This window comes from Mustelus asterias, chromosome 20, assembly GCF_964213995.1.
Source record: "Mustelus asterias chromosome 20, sMusAst1.hap1.1, whole genome shotgun sequence".
Lineage (NCBI taxonomy): Eukaryota > Metazoa > Chordata > Chondrichthyes > Carcharhiniformes > Triakidae > Mustelus > Mustelus asterias.
The window spans coordinates 82,460,498-82,480,527 of NC_135820.1; the positions used below are offsets into that span (position 1 = coordinate 82,460,498).

General features: G+C 47.8%; 1 protein-coding gene and 1 non-coding gene across 3 annotated transcripts in view; both read left to right on the forward strand.

Annotated features, from left to right (window-relative positions):
- Positions 1-466: 466 nt before the first annotated feature.
- The window catches only part of tubd1 (tubulin, delta 1), a 37,489-nt gene continuing 17,925 nt past the window's right edge, over positions 467-20,030 (forward strand). Inside the window, exons 1-3 of one of the 2 annotated variants that reach the window (XM_078237003.1) lie at positions 467-647; positions 794-1,010; positions 13,991-14,222. In XM_078237003.1, coding sequence (XP_078093129.1) covers positions 831-1,010; positions 13,991-14,222 — 412 coding nt within the window. In that variant the 5' untranslated portion in view covers positions 467-647; positions 794-830. Of the gene's footprint in view, positions 648-693; positions 1,011-13,990; positions 14,223-20,030 lie in introns of those variants that run through there. The other variant, XM_078237002.1, reaches the window with a different exon arrangement.
- Positions 18,128-18,326, forward strand: LOC144508796 (U2 spliceosomal RNA). Its single transcript, XR_013500350.1, has one exon. It is a non-coding gene; the product is annotated as a U2 spliceosomal RNA (small nuclear RNA).

Sequence of the window (20,030 nt, forward strand, 5' to 3'; positions counted from 1 at the left end):
TCCCACCCAGACCTTATTCCTGTAACCCACATTTACCCTGCTAATCCCCTGATACTAGGGTGCATTTAGAATGGCCTATTAACCTAACCCACACATCTTTGGACTGTGGGAGGAAACCGGAGCACCCGGAAGAAACCCACGCAGACACAGGGAGAACGTGCAAACTCCGGAATAGAACCCGGGTCCCTGGTGCTGTAAGGCAGTAGTGCTAACCACTGTGCCACCGTGCCACCCATGATATTTCCAATTTCCAGCATCTACTTATTGTACTTTTCTATTATTGAACAGTCATCAGAAGGCCAAGTCCCAGTCAATTGATCTTGTGCCGTGCGCAGGGAGTTCCGTGCGCAGGGAGTTCCGTGCGCAGGGAGTGCCGTGCGCAGGGAGTTCCGTGCGCAGGGAGTGCCGTGCGCAGGGAGTTCCGTGCGCAGGGAGTGCCGTGCGCAGGGAGTGCCGTGCGCCAAATGAAACTGAAAGCTAAAGCCCTGTCTGTTTCTTCACTATTTTGAAAAAGAGCAGGGGAGTTCTCCCCATTTCTCTCAGCCAATATTTATCCTTCAAGCAACATTTTAGGAGATCTGTTTAGACTGTTGTTTGTGGGAGCTTGCTGTGTACAGATTGCCTCCTGTGTTTCCTCCCTTACAATAGTGAGTATAATTCAAAAGCGTTCCATTGCCTATAAAGTGCTTGAAGACATCTGGTGGCCGTGAATGGAACTGTAGAAATAACAAGTCTTTGGTTTTCATTTTTTCTTTACCTATGCACCAATGTTTGTGTGTGTTCTGTTGGTCAGGTTCTGTGTTCATGGTCCTCAACATGAAGAAGCTGTGATGGACTTGGTCCGGCGGGAGGTTGAGAAGTGTGAACGACTAAGTGGCTTTTTCACAATGATGAGCTTGGCTGGAGGTACTGGCTCTGGCCTGGGAACCTATGTCACTCAGTGTTTGCGGGACATATACCCAAACTCATTCATATTGAACCAGCTGACCTGGCCATATGGAACTGGAGAGGTAAGATAGAACATAGAACATTACAGCGCAGTACAGGCCCTTCGGCCCTCGATGTTGCGCCGACCTGTGAAATCAATCTAAAGCCCATCTAACCTACACTATTCCAATATCATCCATATGTTTATCCAATGACCATTTAAATGCCCTTAATGTTGGCGAGTCCACTACTGTTGCAGGCAGGGCATTCCACGTCCTTACTACTCTCTGAGTAAAGAACCTACCTCTGACATCTGTCTTATTCTATCACCCCTCAATTTAAAGCTATGTCCCCTCGTGCTAGCCATCACCATCCAAGGAAAAAGGCTCTCACTGTCCACCCTATCCTCTGATCATCTTATATGCCTCTATTAAGTCACCTCTTAACCTTCTTCTCTCTAACGAAAACAACCTCAAGTCCCTCAGCCTTTCCTCACAAGACCTTCCCACCATACCAGGCAACATCCTGGTAAATCTCCTCTGCACCCTTTCCAATGCTTCCACATCCTCCCTATAATGTGGCGACCAGAACTGTACGCAATACTCCAAGTGCGGCCGCACCAGAGTTTTGTACAGCTGCAACATGACATCATGGCTCCGAAACTCAACCCCTCTACCAATAAAAGCTAACATACTGCACGCCTTCTTAGCAACCCTATCAACCTGGGTGCCAACTTTCAGGGATCTATGCACATGGACACCGAGATCTCTCTGCTCATCCACACTACCAATTATCTTACCATTAGCCCAGTACTCTGTATTCCTGTTACTCTTTCCAAAGTGAATCACCTCACACTTTTCCACATTAAACTCCATTTGCCACCTCTCAGCCCAGCTCTGCAGCTTATCTATGTCCCTCTGTAACCTGCAACATCCTTCTGCACTGTCCACAACTCCACCGACTTTAGTGTCATCCGCAAATTTACTAACCTATCCTTCTACGCCCTCATCCAGGTCATTTATAAAAATGACAAACAGCAGTGGCCCCAAAACAGATCCTTGCGGTACACCACTAGTAACTGAACTCCAGGATGAACATTTCCCATCAACCACCACCCTCCGTCTTCTTACAGCTCGCCAATTCCTGATCCAAACCACTAAATCACCCTCAATCCCATGCCTCCGTATCTTCTGCAATAGCTTACCGTGGGGAACCTTATCAAACGCTTTACTGAAATCCATATACACCACATCAACTGCTTTACCCTTATCCACCTCTTGGGTCACCTTCTCAAAGAACTCAATAAGGTTTGTGAGGCACGACCTACCCTTCACAAAACTGTGTTGACTATCCCTAATCAAATTATTCCTTTCTAGGTGATTATAAATCCTATCTCTTATAATCCTTTCCAATACTTTGCCCACAACAGAAGTAAGGCTCACTGGTCTATAATTACCAGGGTTGTCCCTACTCCCCTTCTTGAACAAGGGGACAACATTTGCTATCCTCCATTCTTCTGGCACTATTCCTGTAGACAATGACGACATAAAGATCAAAGCCAAAGGCTCTGCAATCTCCTCCCTAGCCTCCCAGAGAATCCCCGGATAAAATCCATCCGGCCCAGGGGACTTATCTATTTTCACACTTTCCAGAATTGCTCACACCTCCTCCTTATGAACCTCAATCCCGTCTAGTCTAATAGCCTGCATCTTAGTATTCTCCTCGACAACATTAGGTCCCTGCACCAATCCCTGGTGCTATTGTGCTGCGTGTGCTGTCCCATTTACCCTCTTAAGTTGGGATAGATGCAGATAAAATACTGACAAAATAATTCTATCCCACAAGTGCCCAGAGGTACATGAATGGCTTATAAATCAGTGTCAATTATCCCCTTCCAGTTCATTTTCAGTATCTAATTTTGCTGTCCATTAAACCATGGATGACAAGGGAAATTGTAAGTTTAGTCTAAAGGAAAAAGGAAGCATCCAATAGGTCCAGGCAACTGAAAACTGAAAAAAACCCTTGAGGAATATAGAGAAAGTAGGAAGGAACTTAAATGCAGAATTAGGGGGGCTAAAAGGGGCCATGAAATGTCTTTAGCAAACAGGGTCAACACAAATCCCAAGGCTTTTATGCATGTATTCGAAGCAAGAGGGTAACAAGAGAAAGAGGAGGCCCACTCGAGGACAAGGGAGGGAAGTTACGCGTGGAGCCAGAGGAAGTGGGTGAGATCCTTAATGAGTACTTTGTATCGGTATTCACCAAGGAGAAGGACATGATGGATGTTGAGGTCAGGGATGAGTGTGTGAACGCTCTAGAGAATGTCAGTGTATCGAAGGAGCAAGTGTTGAGTATACTAAATTGCATTAAGGTAGACAAGTCCCCGGGCTGAATGAGACCTATCCCAGGTTACTGTGGGAGGCAAGGGGAGATATAGCTGGGGCCTTAACAGACATCTTCACATCCTCTTTGACCACAGGCAAGGTTCCAGAGGACTGGAGAATAGACAATGTTGTTCCCTTCTTTAAGAAAGGAAGCAGAGATAATCCAGGAAATTATAGGCTGGTGAGCCTGACATCAGTGGTGGGGGAGCTTTTGGAGAAGATACTGAGAGACAGGGTATATGCACATTAGGAGGAAAATGATCCAGTTAGTGATGGGCAGCATGGTTTTGTACGGGGAAGGTCATGTCTCACCAACCTGACTTGAGTTTTTTGAAGAGGTGACAAAGATAATTGACGAGGTAAGGGCTGTGGATGTAGTTAATGTGGACTTTAGTAAGGAGTTTGACAAGGTCCCACATGGCAGACTGGTACAAAAATTAAAATCATGTGGGCTGGCTCGATGGATACAGAACTGGCTTGGTTATAGATGGTAGTCATGATGTGGAGATGCCGGCGTTGGACTGGGGTGAACACAGTAAGAAGTCTCTCAACACCAGGTTAAAGTCCAACAGATTTATTTGGTAGCAAATACCATAAGCTTTCGGAGCGCTGCTCCTTCGTCAGATGGAGTGGAAATGTGCTCTCAAACAGGGCACAGCGACACAAAATCAAGTTACAGAATACTGATTAGAATGCGAATCCCTACAGCCAGCCAGGTCTTAAAGGTACAGACAATGTGGGTGGAGGGAGCATTAAACACAGGTTAAAGAGATGTGTATTGTCTCCAGACAGAACAGCTAGTGATATTCTGCAAGTCCTGGAGGCAAGCTGTGGGGGTTACTGATAATGTGACATAAATCCAACATCCCGGTTGAGGCCGTCCTCATGTGTGTGGAACTTGGCTATCAGTTTCTGCTCAGCAACTCTGCGCTGTCGTGTGTCGTGAAGGCCGCCTTGGAGAACGCTTACCTGAAGATCCAAGGCTGAATGCCCTTGACTGAAGAGGATCTTCAGGTAAGCGTTCTCCAAGGCAGCCTTCATGACACACGACAGTGCAGAGTCGCTGAGCAGAAACTGATAGCCAAGTTCCGCACACATGAGGACGGCTTAAATCGGGATGTTGGATTTATGTCACATTATCAGTAACCCCCACAGCTTGCCTCCTGGACTTGCAGGCTGTCCTGTCTGGAGACAATACACATCTCTTTAACCTGTGTTTAATGTTCCCTCCATCCACATTGTCTGTACCTTTAAGACCTGGCTGGCTGTAGGGATTCGCATTCTAATCAGTATTCTGTAACTTGATTTTGTGTGTCTGTGCACTGTTTGAGAGCACATTTCCACTCCATCTGACGAAGGAGCAGCGCTCTGAAAGCTTATGGTATTTGCTACCAAATAAACTTATTGGACTTTAACCTGGTGTTGTGAGACTTCTTACTTGGTTATAGAAGACAGAGTAATGGTGGAAGGGTGTTTTTCCGAATGGAGTTCTGTAGCTAGTGGTGTTCCGCAGGGATCAGTGCTGGGACTTCTGATGTTTGTAGTGTATATGTAAATGATCAGGAGGAAAACGTGGGTGGTCTGAATAGTAAGTGTAGAATCTCCACAGTGCAGAAGGAGGCCACCCGGTCCACCGAGCCAGCACCAACAATAATCCCAACCAGGCCCCACCCCCGCAACCCCACGCCAGTCCCCCCAACACCAGCAGCCAATCCAGAATGGTCAATCCACCTAACCCGCACATCTTTTGGGAGGAAACCGGAGCACCTGGAGGAAACCCACGCAGACACGGAGAATGTGCAAACTCCACGCAGACAGTCACCTGAGACCGGAATCGAGTCCGGGTCCCTGGAGCTGTGAGGCAGCAGTGCTAACCACTCTGCTGCCCTGGATGACCTGAAGATTGATGGAGTTGCTGATAGTGCCGGGGATTGTCAGAGGATACAGCAGGATAGAGATAGATTGGAGACTTGGGCACAGAAATGGCAGATGGAGTTTAACCCGGACAAATGTGAGGTGATGCATTTTGAATGATCAAATTTAGGTGTGAATTATACTGTAAATGGCAGAACCCTCAGGAACATTAACATACAGAGGGATCTGGGCGTGCAGGTCCACAGCTCCCTAAAAGTAGCAACACATGCGGCCAAGGTGATTAAGAAGGCATATGGCATGCTTGCCTTCATCAGTCTGGACATTGAGTGCAGGAGTTGGGAAATCATGTTGCAGCTATATAAAACCTTGGTCAGGCCGCATTTGGAATATTGTGAGCAGTTCTGGTCACCACACTACCAGAAGGATGTGGAAGCTTTGGAGAGAGTGTAAAGAAGGTTCACCAGGATGTTGCCTGGTCTCGAGGGTGTTGCTATGAGGAGAGGTTGAATAAACTAGGATTGTTTTCACTGGGAAGACGGAGGCTGAGGCGAGACCTGATAGAGGTCTACAAAATTATGAGAGGCACAGACAGGGTGGATAGTCAGAGGCTTTTTCCAAGGGTGGAAGTGTCAATTACAGGGGGGCACAGGTTCAAGGTGAGAGGGGGAAAGTTTAATGGAGATGTGAGGAGGAAGTTTTTCACAGAGTGGTGGGTGCCTGGAACGCGCTGCCAGAGGAGGTGGTGGAAGCAGGCACATTAGTGACATTTAAGAGGCATCTGGATGGGTCCATGAGTAGGGAGGGATTGGAGGGATATGGACCGAGTAAGGGCAGTAGGTTTTTAGTTTAGTAAGGGCATCATGATTGGCACAGCCTTGGAGGGCCAAAGGGCCAATTCCTGTGCTGTACTTTTCTTTGTTCTTAGTATTGAGTGTGTGAGTAACTCGCTTATCACAGCCATAATTACAAACAAACTGCTCGGGGAGTTACACTCTACATTGCTGTAATGAGTGTATTGTGTCTTAATGGGATCTGGGTTTGTACAGGAAGGAATGATTCTGCAGTGTCGGTTATTAACGGAGCTATTGGCAGATGATGGGATCATGCTGCCTTTTAATCCTATTCCGTAAAATCAGCATTTCACAGCACGGGGCTTCTGTGCTTTAGCTGGTAACTCACTTGCTTCTGAGTCGTCACTGGTTCTAGTCCCACCCAGAGATTTGAACACAGTCAAGCTGACACCCTCAGTGCTGCAGCACCTGCAGGATGTCTTTTAAATGTGACTGGAAATGAAACCCTGTCAGTCTCTCAGATGGACATGAAAGATTTCTATTGGGAAAATGTTAAAGTCCGTTATATATTATTGCGCAAGACACGCTCCGAGTTCAACTGAAGACAAGCATCCAGCAGAGCGGCAACGCTGATTGTCTGTTGGGGTGAAGATTTGCATCTTTGGCGTAGTCACCACTTCCAGAAGGAGGACCTGAGCGGGACTCTGGTTTGTGGAGGAGCTGTTGTCAAGAGATAGTTAAACTTCAAACGCTACTTCAGTGTTTCCCTCCCTCTAACCAAGAAAAACATCAGTGAGAGGACCATAAGCAAGGGAAAGCTCTGGAGCAGTGAGCCTGCGCACGCCGGTGAGAGAGAGACTGCAGCCGGAGTGAGACTCAGCCAGAATGAGGGGCCGGGCAAATTTGGAACTGAGTGGGAATTCGGTGCTGAGGGGAAAGATGTGCTCACCTTTGAGAGGAGCGGAGAGGCAGACCTGCGGGGGAGACTCGAGGGCCAGTGAGAAATAGAAAAAAATCGAACCGTGCCATCACAGCCAATTAACTTGAGGGTTAATTCATAGCAGGAGATCCCAGACCCATGTCATGCTCCTCTTGTGTGATGTGGGAATTCAGGGACCCTTCCAGTGTCCCTGGCTCCTTTACGTGCAGGAAGTGTGTCCAATTGTAGCTCCTGTTAGACCGCTTGACGGCTCTGGAGCTGTGGATGGATTCACTTTGGAGCATCCACGATGCTGAGGAATTCATGGATTGCACGTTCAGCAAATTGGTCACACCGCAGATAAACATTACTGAGGGAGATAGGGAATGGGTGGCCACCAGACGGGAAGAGTAGGGAGGCAGTGCAGGGGGCCCCTGCAGTCATCTCCCTCTAAAGCTGATATACCATTTTGGATACTGTTGGGGGAGATGGTTCACCAGGGGAAGGTGGCAGCTGCCAGGTTCATGGCACCGTGGCTGGCTCTGCTGCACAGGAGCGCAGGATAAAGAGTGGCAGAGCTATAGTGATAGAGGACTCAATTGTAAGGGGAATAGACAGGCGTTTCTGCGGACGCAAACGAGACTCCAGGATGGTATGTTGCCTCCCTGATGCAAAGGTCAAGGATGTCTTGGAGTGGCTGCAGGACATTCTGGAGGGGGAGGGTGAACAGCCAGGTGTCGTGGTGCATATAGGTTTAAAAAAAAGGATGAGGTCCAACAAGCTGAATTTAGGGAGTTAGGAGTTGCACCAAAAAGTAGGACCTCAAAGGTAGTAATCTCAGGATTGCTCCCAGTGCCACGTGCTAGTCAGAGTAGGAATGTCAGGATAGCTGAGATGAATACGCGGCTTGAGAGATGGTGCAAGAGGGAAGGATTCAAATTTCTGGGACATTGGAGCGGTTCTGGGGGAGGTGGGACAAGTAAAAATCAGACGGTCTGCACCTGCGCAGGACTGGAACCAGTGTCCTAGGGCGAGTGTTTGCTAGTGCTGTTGGGGAGGGGGTTAAACGAATGTGGCAGGGGGATGGGAACGATGCAGGAAGTCAGAGGGAAATAAGGAGGGGACAGAAACAAGGCAGGAAGGGAAAAGTGGAAGGCAGAGAAACCAAAGACAAAAATCAAAAAGGGCCACATTACATGATAATTCTAAGAGGGCAAAAATGCCAAAAAGAACCAAGCCTGAAGGCTCTGTGTCTCATTGCGAGGAGCGTTTGTAATAAGGCAGATGAATTAACTGCGCAGTCATTAACGGATATGATGTAATTGGGATCACGGAGACCTGGCTCCAGGGTGACCAGGGATGGGAACTCAACATTCAGGGGTATTCGATATTCAGGAAAGATAGATGGAAAGGAAAGGGCAGTGGGGCAGCATTGCTGGTTAAAGAGAAGATTAATGCAATAGTACGGAAGGACATTAGCCTGGACGATGTGGAATCTGTATGGGTGGAGCTGCGGAACATCAAAGGATTAAAACGTTACTGGGAGTTATGTAGAGACCACCAAACAGTATTGGTGAGGTTGGGGATGGCATCAAACAGGAAATTAGAGATGCGTGCAGGAAGGATACAGTAGTTATTATGGGTGACTTCAATCTGCATATTGATTGGGCTCACCAATCTGGTAGTAATGCGATGGAGGAGGATTTCTTGGAATATATAAGGGATGGTTTTCTCGACCAATATGTCAAGGAACCAACTAGAGAGCAGGCCATCCTAGACTGGATATTGTGTAATGAGAGAGGATTAATTAGCAACCTTGTGGTGCGAGATCCTTTGGGGAAGTGTGACCATAATATGGTAGAATTCGTCATTAAGGTGGAGAGTGAGACAGTTAAATCTGAGACTAGGGTCCTGAACTTGAGGGAAGCTAACTTTGATATGAGCCGTGCATTGGCTAGGATAAGCTGGCAAAGGATACTTAAGGGATTGACAGTGGATAGGCAATGGCAGACATTTAAAGAACACATAGATGAACTTCAACAACTGTACATCTCTGTCCGGTGTAAGAGTAAAACGGGGAAGGTGGCTCATCCGTGGCTAACGAGGGAAATCAGGGATAGTGTTAAAGCTAAAGAGGAGGCTTATAAATTGGCCCGAAAAAGCAGCAAACCTGAGGACTGGGAGAAATTTAAAATCCAGCAGAGGAGGACAAAGGGTTTAATTCGGAAGGAGAAAATACAATACAAGAGTAGGCTTGCAGAAAATATAAAAACTGACTGCAAAATCTATATATAAATGTGAAGAGAAAAAGACTGATGAAGACAAATGTAGGTCCCTTACAATTAGAATCAGGTGAATTCATAATGGGCAATGAGATGGCAGACCAGCTGCACAAATACTTTGGATCTGTCTTCACTAAGGAGGGCACAAATAACCTTCCAGAAATACTAGGGGACAGAGGGTCTAGCATGTAGGAGGAACTGAAGGCAATCCTTATTAGTCAGGAAATTGTATTGGGGAAATTGCTGGGATTAAAACCCGATAAATCCGCAGGGCCTGATGCTCTGCATCCCAGAGTACTCAAGGAAGTGGCCCTAGAAATAATGGACACATTGGTGATCATTTTCCAGCATTCTATTGACTTTGGAAGATTTCCAATGGATTGGAGGGTAGCTAATGAAATTCCATTTGTAAAAAAAAAAGGGGGGAGAGAGAAAACTGGGACTATAGCCTGACATCGGTGGCGGGGAAAATGCTGGAGTCAATTATTAAGGATGTAATAACTGAGCATTTGGAAAGCGGTGACAGGATTGGTCCAAGTCAACATGGATTCACTAAAGGGAAATCGTGCTGGACAAATCTTATGGAATTTTTGAGGCTGTGACCAGTAGAGTGGACAAGGATGAACCAGTAGATGTTGTGTATCTGGACTTTCAAAAGGCTTTTGACAAGGTCCCACACAAGAGATTAGGGAGCAAAATTAAAGCTCATGGTATTGGGGGTAATGTATTGACGTGGATAAAGAACTGGTTGGCAAACAGGAAGCAGAGAGTAAGAATAAACGGGTCCTTTTCAGAGTGGCAGGTAGTGTCTAGTGGGGTATCGCAGGGTTCAGTGCGGGGACCCCAGCTATTCACAATATACATTAATGATTTGGATGAAGGAATTGAATACAATATCTCCGCATTTGCAGATGACACTAGGCTGGGTGGCAGTGTGTGCTGTGAGGAGGATGATAAGAGGCTGCAGGGTGATTTGGACAGGCTGGCTGAGTGGCAAATACAATATAATGTGGATAAATGTGAGGTTATCCACTTTGACAAAAACAGGAAGGAAGATTATCTGAATGGTGGCAGTTTAGGAAAGGGGAAAGTGCAATATGACCTGAGTGTCATGGTGGAACAGTCGCTGAAGGTTGGCATGTAGGTACAGCAGGCGGTGAGGAAAGCCGATAGTGCATCCCAGCCAGGCCCTCCCCCCTAACTTATCCCCATAATTCCGTACATTTACCATGGCCAAAACACCGAACCTGCACATTTTTGCACTGGAAAATATTGAAAATTAATTAACAGGATGTGGACGTTGCTGGCTGGCCAGCATTTATTGCCCATTCTTAGTGCCCTTCAGAAGGTGGTAGTGATCTGATTTCTTGAACAGTTGCAGTCCCTGAAATGTCGGTACACTCAAAGTGCTGTTAGGGAGGGAGTTCCAGGATTTGGATCCAGCTTCAGATTCCCGAATCCAATTTGCTTCTGTAATTGGTAAACAGCAATGATCCCAGCCTGATTCCCGAGGAACACCACTTCTGACCACTTGCTATTCTGCGTAACCACCAGGGCGCCTGTGGGTCAGGCTGAGAGCTGCGGGGCTGCGCGGTTGGGTGGGGCAGTGGACCGCAGGGCTGCACGGTTGGGTGAGGCAGTGGGCCGCAGGGCTGCGCGGTTGGGTGGGCAGTGGGCCGCAAGGCTGCGCGGTTGGGTGGGGCAGTGGGCCGCAGGGCTGCACTGTTGGGTGGGGCAGTGGGCCGCAGGGGTGCACGGTTGGGTGGGGCAGTGGGCCGCAGGGCTGCGTGGTTGGGTGGGGCAGTGGGCCGCAAGGCTGCGCGGTTGGGTGGGGCAGTGGGCCACAGGGCTGCACGGTTGGGTGGGGCAGTGGGCCGCAGGGCTGCGCGGTTGGGTGGGCAGTGGGCCGCAAGGCTGCGCGGTTGGGTGGGGCAGTGGGCCGCAGGGCTGCGCGGTGAGAACCATAGAAAATTACAGCTCAGAAACAGGCCTTTTGGCCCTTCTTGTCTGTGCCGAACCATTTTATGCCTAGTCCCACTGACCTGCACTTGGACCATATCCCTCCACACCCCTCTCATCCATGAACCCGTCCAAGTTTTTCTTAAATGTTAAAAGTGACCCCGCATTTACCACTTTATCCGGCAGCTCATTCCACACTCCCACCACTCTCTGCGTGAAGAAGCCCCCCCTAATATTCCCTTTAAACTTTTCTCCTTTCACCCTTAACCCATGCCCTCTGGTTTTTTTCTCCCCTAGCCTCAGCGGAAAAAGCCTGCTTGCATTCACTCTATACCCATCAAAATCTTATACACCTCTATCAAATCTCCCCTCAATCTTCTACGCTCCAGGGAATAAAGTCCCAACCTATTCAATCTCTCTCTGTAACTCAGCTTCTCAAGTCCCGGCAACATCCTTGTGAACCTTCTCTGCACTCTTTCAATCTTATTTACATCCTTCCTGTAACTAGGTGACCAAAACTGTACACAATACTCCAAATTCGGCCTCACCAATGCCTTATATAACCTTGATGTGGAGATGCCGGCGTTGGACTGGGGTAAACACAGTAAGAAGTTTAACAACACCAGGTTAAAGTCCAACAGGTTTATTTGGTAGCAAAAGCCACACAAGCTTTCGGAGCTCTAAGCCCCTTCTTCAGGTGAGTGGGAATTCTGTTCACAAACAGAGCTTATAAAGACACAGACTCAATTTACATGAATAATGGTTGGAATGCGAATACTTACAACTAATCAAGTCTTTAAGAAACAAAACAATGTGAATGGAGAGAGCATCAAGACAGGCTAAAAAGATGTGTATTGTCTCCAGACAAGACAGCCAGTGAAACTCTGCAGGTCCACGCAACTGTGGGAGTTACAAATAGTGTGACATGAACCCAATATCCCGGTTGAGGCCATCCTCGTGTGTGCGGAACTTGGCTATCAGTTTCTGCTTAGCGACTCTGCGCTGTCGTGTGTCGCGAAGGCCGCCTTGGAGAACGCTTACCCGAATATCAGAGGCCGAATGCCCGTGACCGCTGAAGTGCTCCCCAACAGGAAGAGAACAGTCTTGCCATAACACTCCAACTTTTATATAACCTTACCATAACACTTTTATATAACCTTACCATAACACTCCAACTTTTATACTCGATACTCCGATTTATAAAGGCCAATGTGCCAAAGGCACTCTTTACGACCCTATCCACCTGCGACGTCACTTTTAGGGAATTCTGTACCTGTATTCCCAGATCCCTCTGTTCAACTGCACTCTTCAGAGTCCTACCATTTACCCTGTACGTTCTTCTTTGGTTTGTCCTTCCAAAGTGCAATATCTCACACTTGTTTGCGTTAAATTCCATTTGCCATTTTTCAGCCCATTTTTCTAGTTGGGCCAAATCCCTCTGCAAGCTTTGAAAACCTTCCTCACTGTCCACTACACCTCCAATCTTTGTATCATCAGCAAACTTGCTGATCCAATTTACCACATTATCATCCAGATCATTGATATAGATGACAAACAACAATGGACCCAACACCGATCCCTGCGGCACACCACTAGTCACAGGCCTCCCCTCAGAGAAGCAATCCTCCACAACCACTCTCTGGCTTCTTCCATTGAGCCAGTGTCTAATCCAATTTACTACCTCCCCATGTATACCCAGCGACTGAACCTTCCTAACTAACCTCCCATGAGGGACCTTGTCAAAGTGGGCCACAGGGCTGCGCGGTTGGGTGAGGCAGTGGGCCGCAGGGCTGCGCGGTTGGGTGGGGCAGTGGGCCACAGGGCTGCGCGGTTGGGTGAGGCAGTGGGCCGCAGGGCTGCACGGTTGGGTGAGGCAGTGGGCCACAGGGCTGCACGGTTGGGTGAGGCAGTGGGCCACAGGGCTGCACGGTTGGGTGAGGCAGTGGGCCACAGGGCTGCACGGTTGGGTGAGGCAGTGGGCCGCAGGGCTGCACGGTTGGGTGAGGCAGTGGGCCGCAGGGCTGCACAGTTGGCTGAGGCAGTGGGCCGCAGGGCTGCGCGGTTGGGTGGGGCAGGGGGCCGCAGGGCTGCGCGGTTGGGTGGGGCAGTGGGCCGCAGGGCTGCACGGTTGGGTGGGGCAGTGGGCCGCAGGGCTGCGCGGTTCGGTGAGGCAGTGGGCCACAGGGCTGCACGGTTGGGTGGGGCAGTGGGCCGCAGTGCTGCGCGGTTGGGTGAGGCAGTGGGCCGCAGGGCTGCGCGGTTGGGTGGGCAGTGGGCCGCAAGGCTGCGCGGTTGGGTGGGGCAGTGGGCCGCAGGGCTGCGCGGTTTGGTGGGGCAGTGGGCCGCAGGGCTGCGCGGTTGGGTGAGGCAGTGGGCCGCAGGGTTGCGCGGTTGTGTGGGCAGTGGGCCGCAAGGCTGCACAGTTGGGTGAGGCAGTGGGCCGCAGGGCTGCACAGTTGGCTGAGGCAGTGGGCCGCAGGGCTGCGCGGTTGGGTGGGGCAGGGGGCTGCAGGGCTGCGCGGTTGGGTGGGCAGTGGGCCGCAAGGCTGCGCGGTTGGGTGGGGCAGTGGGCCGCAGGGCTGCGCGGTTGGGTGAGGCAGTGGGCCGCAGGGCTGCACGGTTGGGTGGGGCAGTGGGCCGCAGGGCTGCACGGTTGGGTGGGGCAGTGGGCCGCAGGGCTGCGCGGTTGGGTGGGGCAGGGGGCTGCAGGGCTGCATGGTTGGGTGAGGCAGTGGGCCACAGGGCTGCACGGTTGGGTGAGGCAGGGGGCCGCAGGGCTGCACGGTTGGGTGAGGCAGTAAGGGAACCATTTGCTTTAATTTCCTACTGAAAGAGCATTTTGTTCTTGGTCAGGTCATTGTGCAGAATTATAACACAGTGCTGACGCTGGCTCACTTGTATCAGTCTTCGGATGCGCTCCTGATTCATGAGAATGACACTGTTCACAAGATCTGCTCCCAGCTGATGAATGTGAAGCAGATTTCCTTTGCAGACATCAATGAAGTCATTGCTCACCAGCTCGGCAGTGTCTTACAGCCAGCGTACACCAAGTGCAATGTTTCACAATATGCTTCAAATCCTCTTGGTAAGAAGAAAATCAGCTTTATTGACTTTCATTCCTTTCTCAAGCTTTATACTCTAGTTAATTCCAGTTGCTCACGGTAAGATGTAATCTGTCTGTATTTACTGAAGGAAAAGGGATTGTTTTGTCACTGAGGCAGGTGTTTCATTATATGAATTTTTTTCTATTCATTCATGGAACATGGGCATGTTGGCTGGGCCAGCATTTATTAACCATCCCAATTACCCTTGACTTAAGTGGCTTGCTAGACCATTTCAGAGGGCATTTAAGAGTCAACCACATTGTTGTGCTTCTGGAGTCAGATCAGGTAAGGACAGTAGATTTCCTTCCCTCAAGGACATTAGTGAATCAGATAGGCTTTTATGACAATTGACAATGGTTTCATGATCACCATTAGATTTATAATTCAAACCCCGTTCCCCAAACATTACCCTGGGCCTCTGGATTACTCAACCTGTGACTGTACAACTACTCCATTGCCTCCCCTCTTATCATTCCTGTACATTGATAAACATTTCAACCAGTTTCTGTAGCCTTTAAACACATTGCACAGTCTAATTACTAATGTGGAATATCAGAGTTAATCACCCCAAGCCCCATAACATGCCTACGTGTCTCTCTCTAGCTAATGTGCTCACTCTTGGTTGCACAGACACACACTTTCCCTTTGTGTAGGGGCTCATTGTCACTCACACTCCTTCTCTTGTACATTCTCTTGTACTCTCCCTTGCATGAATGGTCTCTGCCTTACCTGTGGGCACAAGAACACTGCTTCTAGTTGGTTCTCTTACTTGAATTGGTTTATTTGTGTGGCTGAAGACTCTTTGGGATTTCCTCAGGCCCAGTCACCAAAAGCAGCCACAACTATTGCAACTTTCTATTCAATTACTTTGTGTATCAATGGATATTTCAAATCGTGACACTCTTTCTAACAGCTGGGTGTTATTGGTGCCTGATTTCTCCAGTCTAAAATTGAGACAAGAAAAGTCCTCCTGGTCTACCCAACCTGCCTTACATGGTTTTGCTCACACTGCAGGCAGACATATTGAATTCAGTGATCAGCCATGATCAAAATGAATGGTGGAGCAGTCTCAAAGGGCCGAATGGCCTACTCCTGCTTCCAGTTTCTATAACGTTTCCCAACTCACCGTTAGCATATCCTGAGAGAGACAAAAAACAATCAGGTAAAAAACTCCATCTGAGGTGCAGGGGGATGTCTGCACCATTCCTTTCCACTCCATTTAGGCAATCAAAACTAAAAGACCACCCAGCCTCTGATTAATACCCGGCTGTCATGCCCTTTTCAAAAGGTGATTTTAGCCTTGGGCTGAAACAATCTTCAGCTTGAAGGAATTCAGTGAGTCAGTCCCCTGCACTGACTGACTAAGATGTGGAGATGCCGGCGTTGGACTGGGGTAAGCACAGTAAGAAGCCTCAACACCAGGTTAAAGTCCAACAGGTTTATTTGGTAGCACAAGCCACAAGCTTTCGGAGCGCTGCTCCTTCATCAGGTGAGTGGGAATTGTGTCCACAAACAGGGTATATAAAGACACAAACTCAATTTACAAGATAATGGTTGGAATGCGAGTCTTTACAGGTAATCAAGTCTTAAAGGTACAGACAATGTGAGTGGAGAGAGGGTTAAGCTCAGGTTAAAGAGATGTGTATTGTCTCCAGACAGGACAGTTAGTGAGATTTTGCAAGCCCAGGCAAGTTGTGGGGGTTACAGATAGTGTGACATGAACCCAAGATCCCGGTTGAGGCCGTCCTCGTGTGCGGGACCTGGCTATCAGTCTCTGCTCAGCGACTCTGTGTTGTCATGTGTCGTGAAGGCTGCCTTGAAGAACGCTTACCCGAAGATCAGAGGCTGAATGAACACCGCTCAACAATCACCAGGCGGGAGTGTTCTCTTTCTGTTGGGGAACACTTCAGCAGTCACGGGCATTCAGCTTCTGACAACTCCCACTCACCTGATGAAGGAGCAGCGCTCAGAAAGCTTGTGGCTTGTGCTACCAAATAAACCTGTTGGACTTTAACCTGGTGTTGTGAGACTTCTTATTGACTGACTAACCGAGAGGCCTCACTATCCTCTGGGAAAAAAACAACCTCCTGCTATCTAATTTCGACCCAAACTTAACTTAAAACTCCACAATATGTTGGATCAAGCAGTCAACTTGAATAGCACCTATTCCTGATGTCTTCTTGTAAACCTTGATCCGATCACCCTGTAATTGTCCATTTTGTATACTGTTGGAGGAGATGGTTTCTCAGGTAATGCAGCACCGGCCAGGTCCATGGCACCGCCAGCGATTCGGTTGCATGTGGTGGGGAGAGGTGGAGAAAAAGAGGAAGAGAAATCGAGATTGGGAATTCTCTGCAGGGTAGATTTGATAGGCCAAATGGCCTACCTCTGTTCCGATGCCTTATGGTCTCTTGTCAGGGGCACATTTCTGTGCCACAGACGTGACAGCAGGGTAGTATGTTGCCTCTCTGGTGTCAGAGCCCAGGAAGTTGCTGAACGTCTGCAGGACATTCTGAAGGGTAAACAGCTAGAAGTTGTGGTCCACATTGTACAAACAACATAGGCAAAAAGAGTGATGAGGTCATGAAAACAGAATATAGGAAGCCAAGAAATAAAATGCAGGACCTCAAAGATAGCAATCTCAGAATTACTCCCAATGCCACGTGCTAGCGAGATCAGGAATAGGAGAATAGACGAGTTGAATGCATGGCTGGGCAGATGGTATGGGAAGGAAGGAAATAGATTCCTGAGACATTGGGACCAATTCTGAGGAAATTGAGACCTGTACTAGCTGGACGGGTTGCACCCCAGCAGGATCAGGAGTAATGTCCTCACACGGGTATTCGCTAGTGCAATGGGGAAGAGTTTGTAGGGGCCTAGGAACCTAATCAGAAGGTGACAAATGGGAAACAAAGAAATGAAAGAAAGAAAAGTAAAAGCAAAAGTGGAAGGCAGAGGAAACAAGGGCAAGCAGCAAATAGGGCTATAGGACAAAAATGTGTAATGTTAAAAAGGCAAGTCTAAAGGCACAGTATCTGAATGCACAGAGCATTCACAATAACTAGCAGAGTAGATAAGGGAGAACAAGTGGACCTGGAGTTTAGAAGAATGAGAAGAAATCTCATTAAAATGTCTAAAAGTCTGACAAGACTGAACATACTGAATGCTGAGATGATGTTTCCCTAGGCTGGGTGGTCTAGGACAAGGGGTCATGGTCTCAGGATACAGGATAGGCCATTTAGGACTGAGATGAGAGAATTATTCACTGAGGGTGGTGAATCTGTTGAATTCTCCATGTGAGGCTGTGGAGGCCAAGTCACTGAATATATTTCAGAAAGAAACATCGATTTCTAGACACTAAAAGTGTCAAGGGATGTGGGCAGAGATTAGGAGAATGGCATTGAGATCGAGGAATTGCCATGATCACATTGAATAACAGGAAAGGCTTGATGGACTGAATGGCCTATGTTAGGGGTTGCAGGTTTTAAACAAAAATAAAATTATGTGGTTTGCACACGTAGATATAAACTAACAACAACAAGGTTTATTCTTTCCCGGCTTGGGTCACTGTCTGTGGAGTTTGCACATTCTCCTTGTGTCTGCGTGGGTTTCCTCCGGGTGCTCCGGTTTCCACCCACAGTCCAAAGATGTGCGGGTTAGGTTAATTGACCATGCTAAATTGCCCTTAGTGTCCTGAGATGCGTAGGTTAGAGGGATTAGTGGGTAAAATATGTAGGGATATGGGGGTAGGGCCTGGGTGGGATTGTGGTCGGTGCAGACTCGATGGGCCGAATGGCCTCTTCCTGTACTGTAGGGTTTCTATGATTTCTATTGAAAGATGTTTTCTGCCTGTACAGAGTACAAACAAAGTAAAACAGCAACCTGTGCAGCTTCTCGGCCTTTTGGCTAAGATCAAGTGTAGTATCGACATGCTGTGCTTGGATGAAGTCATTAGGTTACATTTTAGCTTCATTTGAAGCAATTTTTAAAAGCGGCATCTTAGCCTTTTGGCTAAGATGCAAATGAGATCAAGCCTTGGAGGAGGAGCCATGCCTACTGCAATCAGCTTGGATCATGTAGATCAAGCCCAAGACAGGAGGTGAGAGCCCTGTCTTGTCAGCTTGGATCGGGAATGTCTCAACTTGTTGAGACTCTGAATTGGACTTGATTTGATTGAATTGGAATAAAAACATCTAATGACATCACCATCAAATCATGTGATCAGCTCTTAAAGCAATCATGTTTCTGCTTAAACATCTAACATCCTTCCCCTTTTACTTCTGTAGTCATAAATTACTACAATGTTATACACAGGATCAATAATACTCTAGACACAGTATTATGCGCCATTGTGCTGTAGTTTTTCTATGTTTCTTCTCCTGGATGAGTACATGGGACTTAATAGGATGGAGGGTTATAGGTAGGGGTATGTTTGGCACAACTTGTGGGGCCGAAGGGCCTGTTTTGTGCTGTAGTTTTTCTATGTTTCTAATCATTATATACAGTCAATAAGGAAGTCAATCAGGAGGATGTTTATTCCTCTTTGGTGAGATGTGACGTACTGGAATTTGGCTGTCCTTGACCCTGGAACTTCAGTGGACACTTCTCTTGGAACTGATTCTTCATCGATCTCGCACAGTACAGCAGGGAATACACAATCATCGGGCAACTCGGATTCAAGTCTTCCGTTGTAATATTCACACTAGGGAATAAAGAAGTTAGTACTTCTGGAGATGATTTGACATTATTGTGGGTCTTAAATTGGCCCCCCTTTATTCTGAGACTCTGCCCTCTGGTCCTAGATTCTCCCATGAGGGGAAACATCCTCTCAGCATTTACCCTGTCAAACCCCTTAATCCTATATGTTTCAATGAGTAGAGTCAAGACAATCCTTCCCCATACAGGGGATCATCCTAGTGAACCTTGTCCGAACTTGGGTTCATGGTGGGAGATATAGGAAGGATATCAGAGGTAGGTTCTTTACGCAGAGAGTGGTTGGGGTGTGGAATGGACTGCCTGCAGTGATAGTGGAGTCAAACACTTTAGGAACATTTAAGCGGTTATTGGATAGGCACATGGAGCACACCAGGATGATAGGGAGTGGGATAGCTTGATCTTGGTTTCAGATAAAGCTCGGCACAACATCGTGGGCCGAAGGGCCTGTTCTATGCTGTACTGTTCTATGTTCTATGAACTGCCTCCAATGAAATAATATCTTTCCTTAAATACGAGGACTGAGTGTTCTCAGTACTCCAGATGTGGTGTCACCAGTACCCTGTACAGTTGCAGCAAGACTTTCCGACTCATACACCAACCCCCTTGAAATAAGGGCTAACATTCCATTAGCCTCCCGATTACCTGCTGTACCTGGGTGCTAGCTTTCTGTACTTTGTGCACAAGTGCCCCCAAGTCCCTTTGTGATGCAGCTTTCTGCAGTTTTTCTCCATTTAAATAATACTCTCTTTCTTTGTTCTTTCCTTCCAAAATTAAGAACTTCACATTTTCCCGCAGTATATTCCATTTGCCAACTTTTGATCAAGCAGTCCAACAGCAGGAAGCTCTTGGTGAGATAGAGGTGGTGTGTTTGAGATGGATAATGTCAGCACAGGGAATAGAATACTCTGGAAATTCTGGGAAAAGAAATGCCAGCTGCTTAATACATGAGACACTTGTGAACAGTGCCACAGGAGGTTGCATTTTTAGTGATCAGCTCAATTCTGCATGATGTTACTTCGTGTTGGACTCACTAAAATCCTGTTATTGTATCTCTCTCTTCCCCAATAAATTCT